At 40.0% G+C, this 7,149-nt stretch overlaps 1 protein-coding gene across 1 annotated transcript in view; it reads right to left on the bottom strand.

The window, feature by feature from the left end:
- Positions 1–7,149, bottom strand: part of LOC119417727 (agrin) — a gene marked incomplete in the record, with an annotated part of 254,818 nt that overhangs the window by 79,132 nt on the left and 168,537 nt on the right. Inside the window, 4 exon segments of the mRNA XM_037684999.1 lie at positions 757–921; positions 1,405–1,524; positions 4,698–4,803; positions 6,494–6,636. Of these exon segments, the coding sequence (XP_037540927.1) occupies positions 757–921; positions 1,405–1,524; positions 4,698–4,803; positions 6,494–6,636 (534 nt within the window).

The following is a 7,149-nucleotide window of genomic DNA, read 5'->3' as shown; positions in this document are numbered from 1 at the left end:
TATATATATATATATATATATATATATATATACATACATATATATAGTAAGGCATTCCCACACTCTTGCAATATTCTAAACAATGTTTCTAAAATATAAACGCTCTAAAAGAGCACAGAATGTCATGATTTCAGCTCTATGCATGCGGATGCGCTCTCGGCCACGCCCACTTCTCCGCTGCAGAGCGGAGATAGGACACGCTGCAGGAGGAAGCTTCTCTTACCCCTGTGGGCTGCACAAAGGTGCAGCAGGTGATAAATAATTTTAAATAATGTATTTTAAATAAAAATCTCATGCAGATCGTGCAGCCCATCCATCAATCAGCCAATTGTGTGTCATGCCCAATCTTGTTTTGAAAAAACGCGATAGAGCAAGTCTATGAAAAACGAACCGCGATATAGCGAGGGAAATTTGCAGGTAACATTTCAAACACCAATACAAACTGGCTGGTTTACTATATATGGCATTATAGAGTGACTATGGACAAGTTGAACACTAAAACTTTCCACGGTGTCTAACAGACATCAACAAAAATTGATAGTGTAATGGACTTTCTGCTAAAGATTTCTCCCTTATGAGTTTTTCCTTTCTACTGTCGCCTTCATGCTTGCTCAAGATGAGAGTTCTGTGATTCAAAGCAGTCTGCTCCTCAGATAAATAATGTTAAATTATTATTTTTATATATGAATGTTTCTGTTCAGTGCTCTGTTGTGACTTGGCGCTATAGAAATAAACCGAACTGAATTGAATCCTTACGCGTGCAGCCGCTCATGTTTTCGGTCACGATGGCTCGGAAATTCCAGAAGCCCGGCTCACAGCGGTCACACTTCTGCCCGCCGACACCTGGCTTACAGGAGCACTGCCCTGTGGTGGGATCACATGTACCTTTGTAGGAGCCGTGGACATTACACTGACAAGAACCTGAGGAGCAGAACAGAGAAACATCGTAAAGTTTTCAACCCAAATCAAAGCTTTTCTAACTTCGCACAGAATCAGCTGTCATGCACTCTAGCTTACTGTAACGCAAAGGTAAAGATTTATGCAAAGTTCAAATCTTTTCTAAGCCCTATTGCACAAACAAAGATTATTGTGTCTGGGTGAGGTTTTTATTTATATATTTTTTTTATCCTTATTCCTAAAGCTACACTTTCTCAGTCCATTCTGCATCTAGAGGCTTACAGCTTGATGTAACATTTTCTCCTTTTGATTGACTATCGTTAGTCAAGATCATCAGATGAAGCGGGGTTTTTTTCTGTTGACAAAGTGCAGCATTATTATAATTATTCCTTGGATTAAGATGAAACGTTTTCAGCTCTACAACTTTGGTAACAATCTCTGATAGTATCTCTTTGTTTTTGTGCATAGAACAACTTCAGGACAAAGTAGGCAAAGGGTCAAACTCACTGGGACATCCAGCCTGCCCAGCTCCTAAAGCGGCCGTCGAATTGTCGGAGCAGCATCCGTACAAAGACAAACTGCAGTGACGGACTGATTTCAGCTCAGTCGGAGATACAGATGATGCAGCTGATAGAAGATGGTACAAAGAGAAAGAACATTTAAGTGATTACTAGGAGGAGGGTTCTGGTGGTACAGGAGGATTAGACGACACAATCTTGGAGCAACGTAAGTTTTTGCCAACAATACGATTGGCTAGAGGGGCAGAGGTGGAGAGGCTGGCAGTCGAATTCAAGATAACAATTCTATTTGCTACTTTACCATACAATGGCTCAAAAACAGGAGGAAAATGATGCTATTACCTGCAGAGAAAACAAACAATGGCATTTCTTGTGAATGTACAGCAGCTGACATTTACCACCTACTAGAAGGCATGCTCTCTTCATTTGTTCTCGTCTAACATTATGGAATTGCGCTGCCACGCTACAAACTTTTGCTGACAAAAAAAAAAAACGAAAAGGAAAAAGTAAGCTATTACTGTTTGTGAAAGAAAGTGCCAAGCCGTTTCAGCCTGCGTGAAATGCGTGGAGATCTCTTTTGTCTAAGGATGCACCGGCTGCCAAATAAGTGTGGCAGAGCTACATTCAACAATATAAAAAAACAAGCATGTTCCTAAAGCTGGCACTTCTCCAGAAACTGGACAAATACAAACTCACAATGGGAGCCAAAAGGTGGTTTGTTTAATAGCCAAACAGAAAAGCTCATCGCTCCAATAGTCCCCAAGCTTTTGGGTGAAAAGTAAAGTTGTAGATAAAAAGTACTATATCAGTAAATACTCTTTTTCTCTCTCTATTTCCCGCCACCAAATCTCCCTTTCTTATGTTGCTAATTTGGAGTTTGGAGGCTGGAGATACGGAGGCCATAAATCACACTGTTACTGGCGTGGATATGAGCCTCAGCCTAATGGTGATGACTCGGCTCGCTCTTTTTCCAGCGCTTTCCCACTCCAGAGATGGGCTTTGGACACAGTTCATTTAACTTGCCACTTTCCAGTATTGCATTCGGCTATCTGTACCGAGCCTATTACGACAAAGAGAACTTTTAATTTCATATGTTCTTCCATCCTCCAAGGTTTTTTTTTTCCCCTTCAGTAGTTGTCTGGCACAATGCAGTCCACTGTGACGTGCAGTATTACCATCATCTTTCTTTTTCATTCTGGCACAAATTTGTCACCCTACTACACTAATAAACATTTTTGGGGAGTTCTAATTAAAACTTAAACTCAGATTTGAGTTGGCATTAGGGGTGTAACAGTACGCCCAAGTCTTGGTTCGGTATGTACCTCGGCGTGAGGGTCATGGGTACGCTTTTCTTTTAATCAGACAACAGTTCTCCCAGGAGCAGAGACAAAAAACAGATCCCCATTCTTAGTGAAGAGAGTCAGCAAGATTGACAACTTCATTATAAAATTAAAGCCACATTGCTCTTTGTTTTCATCCAGTCTGAACTGAACAGTGTTTGTGGGTCAAACAGGGACGGTTCTTCTTGGATGGATGGGCCTGAACTGATGCAAAATAATACAATACAGAGCAGACGTTGCCATAATATGAACGTCAGAGTGGGGAAAAAAAAAAACTTTGTGTGAATTATGTCATGCACAGTAAAAAATAATAGAGAAATATATCTAAAAATGAAATTTAACTTGTTGCTCCTGCTGTACTTTGAAAGACACAGGAAGTAAAGCATGTCTTTCTTCACTCCTTTTCTCTCAAATGCAGCTAAATAAAATAGGAATGCACGATATTGGCTTTTTGGCCGATATGTTAAAACTTATTTGGCAGATACCAATCAAACATCTTCACCCCCCAAAAAAAACTTCCACACTGCCGACATTTGGAATTTTCCTCTCCGCCGTAAGATCAGGTAGGTGCGCGTGACATCGTCACATTGTGCAGCCGCTGCAGGCATCCTTGTCACTGGGTTGTCATAAGAAAACAGCGTCTTTTATATCAGTGAGTTATTTTGACGGAACGTTCGATATTGAACTTTAACGCTAATATCGGCTAATACAGATACCATGCTGATAATATCGTGCATCCCTAACATAAAGCATGCACCTTCTTCTAGATGGGAGTGGTGATCACCTGTGATTGAGACTTTTGTCATCTAGTTTCTTGTAACCATCCAAAACATCAGTACCAAACCATCGCAGTACAAATACACATAGGCTTACTGTTACACCAACATGTCTGTAAGTAAGTACCATTACGCTCCAAGCTGGTCATTATAAACTTTACAAATTATGGCAGTGTTGAAACTAGACTCAAGCCAGTTTGCCCAACCTAAGCCTTTAAAAACCCGTGTTATATTCAAGTTTTCTAAACTCGAGGTCAAAACGAAGTTTCCCTTCATAGAACTATAATAAAGGGCAGTGAAAATCCCCAAGATCTGAGTCCTTCCATTAGCCAATAGAAGAGTAGAGCCCAAGGGTCTTGTACCCATTGAGGGCTCTTCAAAAAAGGATTGATTATCCATGGAGGGTAGAGAAGTGTGACAGTCAGTGCCGAAGGAGTCCAGCTTAGGAAGAAGAAGAATCTGCTGGGATGTGTGTGAAAACACTCCCTTTTTCTCACTCTCCTAAACTCACTCCATCCTCCTCCCTTTTGGACCCAGGGGGAATCAGACAGGCTGAAATGATCACACAAAATCCCTTAAGTGCCTTTTGCTCTGCTCTCTGGCCTTTGCTGGCAAAAGCTCTTCATTTAACGCAACCACAGCGAGGAAGCTGGTTAACCTCGGCTACTTAGCCTCTAATCTAACAATCAGTCTGGCTGATAAATGCCACTCGTAGCATGCAAAAAAAAAAGAAGGTTGTTTATGTTAAAGTTAGTAAATGAAAGTGGTATCCTGTGGCTAAAGCCTATCGCAAGATTTTCAGGGCAGAAAAAGTGACTCATTATTGCAATCAGCTCGGTCCATATATGTGCCCGTGAGAAATATTTGAACTCTGCACACTAGCAAACCTCAGAGGAACAGTTCAGCTACAAACAAGGAGAAAAAAGTGTGTTGAGTCAACTTTCCTTAAGCACACTGCACACACAGACAAACATTTAATATTGATGTTTACCATTTCTTTAGCTTTTGGCTACATTGAAAAGAAGCAACACAGAGAATGTTTGAACTTCAGTTTAAAAAGAAGGATTTGCGACCCCATCAATGAATGAAATGAATGGAGAAATGGGATGTCAGTGATAATGAATCTTGATGCTGGTGCAGCTGCTGACTGTAACCAAAGCACCTACCTGAACAGGGCCCCACACTTTGAACCTCCAGGTGCTTTTTACCCAGACATCTGGCATTCTTTAGTGCACACTCGTTGTTGTAGGTTTGCCCGTCTGAGCCACAAACCTACAAAAGAATTACAGACAAAAAGAACTTCATTCAACTTACACAGAGCAATTTAACAGAAAACAGCCTTGCATTCAGTGAAGAAACACATACTGCCTGCACCTTTCATGCCAGTGACTTAAGACTAAGACCATCTGATGTTGAGACATGACACAGCTACAGCTATTTTTGGTAAAAACTTTAAAATGACATTAAAGTCTGCGCAATCTCATGCAATACAGTAATCCCTCATTTATTGGGGGATCCCTACCAGGAAGCCCGGCGATAAGTGAAAAACTGCGAAGCAGGAATAGTAGTACAAGTAGTAAGTGGTAGTTTATTTTAGTCTTTATATATATTATATATATATATAACGAACTGCGAAGTAGCGAGGGACTACTGTATTCCAATATCTCATGTGACCTTAGTGCTTGAACTAAATGTTGTGAATGACTCAAACCTACTACCACACCCACAGTTAAGCTCAATATTTGTAAAATTGACAAAGATTAATTTTTCTTGTTTTTTTTAATAATACTGATTTGCTGTGGCATTCACCTTAAATCGAACTGACTATAAAAGTTAATCAGTTGTAGAAGTCAATAACATTACAGTACTTTTCACCATATAAGTTGCCCCTTTTTGCATAAATTAGCATGCCCTGCGACTTATATGGCGAAGCGACTTATTTACATTATCCCCCCCCCCCCCCCCCCTAAATTTATAAAACAATTTTTGGCTGAGATCTGACGATTTCATTCATTCTGACGTGGAAAATATTGAACATTAACATTTTTAGCCGATAGAGGGCCCTCGAGTAATATGGCAAGTCAAGTGTCTCATTAATAGGTAAAAGTGGCTATTAATGAGACACTTGGCTTGCCATAAAGAGCCGCCTTTGTCTCGCTATACGGAACTACTGGAGCAAACGTCAAATCAGCTGCATTTCGCCTGGGCGGCGTGGCAAAATGCAGCTGATTGACCATTAAAGTGCATTCATCAAGGAAAAGTTCAACTGAGACGCACCTTTACTATAATGTCGAGCAAACAAATAATTATTTTTAAGTGTTAATCTTGTTAAATTCTTGTTAGGGTCCTCCCATGCACGCTCCCGCAGCCGCCATTTGGCACCAGTCTGCACTTACGGGGTGTCAGCGGTGACGTGTAACAAACGCGACGTGTCAGCGGTGACGCATAATAGATGCAACTTATACGGTGAAGCGACTTATTTATGTATTTTTCCACTCTATTAGACATATTTGGACCGATGCGACTTATACGGTGGTGCGACGTTTTCAACGGCAAGTACGGTACTTCCTGAAAAGTTTCAATAAAATCCATCCAACGATAGACAAACAAACACGCACACAGACACGGGTACAACCATTACTGCAGTGGGCGATACGTTTGTTAAGGTTATTTTTAAACTAATATAAACTCAATTTATTTAACAAACATCAAGAAAAGGCGTCCAAGTTTCTATTGCAACAAAATGTGTAAAATATTCAATATAAGGGATACATTTAAGATAAGGTGTTATTATATACAAGTGGTGCTTATTGCTGTATTTACTAAAAAGAAGTGAGTTTATCTCTTTTGAACTGACTTGACTTGCAACATGTCAGGAAAGTCTGCGTGCCGATATTAAACACTGTTACGACTAAGGACATATTATGAAAGTGTCAAATTTTTTATAATTTTTTTTACATACCAACTTCAGAGGCACATGTTCGCATGAGTATCCACAGACACAAGGTCCATCCTCTGCATCATCGTCCCAGTAGCCCCCAAACATGCTGCAGCGCTCCTGTTCACAGCCCTCAGCACCAGAGCCCGATGCCCCAGAACCACAGTCTGTAAAAAAAATTAAAAAAATTAAAAAAGCACAGACATTCATAAAAAAAAAACATATACACAAAAGGTCTGTCTTTGAATCAATGAATCAAAAATATTGCAGTTTTTGCACAGTATGCTAATATGTTGGGAGCATCACAAAAATTAGGATTATTTACTCTTTCTTTATTCTGGAAGATTAAAAAAATAAATAAAGGCGCTGCTGTTCATCCAAGATAATGACCCACAGCAGGAAAGGCTAGATAGGGACTTAATAAATTAGACATCTCTGCAGCACCAATGAGGCATCCTTTTTTTAATTTAAATTAAATCAGACATAAAAAGGGAGGAAACTCTGGTCTATGAGTGCATGGAGAATTGGTTGTAAGGCCTGCTTTATGGGTGCCTGCTTCCTGATATGAGAAAGCAACTAATTGCAAAGTGTTCTGTAAAATTAAATTATCTCCTGAGACCTTGAAGAAAGTTGTCGCGGCAGCTCTTTAACTGTGACCCTGGAAGGTTGTTTACTTATTT

Source organism: Nematolebias whitei, chromosome 11 (genome assembly GCF_014905685.2).
Source record: "Nematolebias whitei isolate Nwh7 chromosome 11, NemWhi1, whole genome shotgun sequence".
NCBI classification, from domain to species: Eukaryota; Metazoa; Chordata; class Actinopteri; order Cyprinodontiformes; family Rivulidae; genus Nematolebias; species Nematolebias whitei.
Note: the sequence above shows the minus strand (reverse complement) of the source record. Positions and strands in the feature narration are given on the sequence as shown.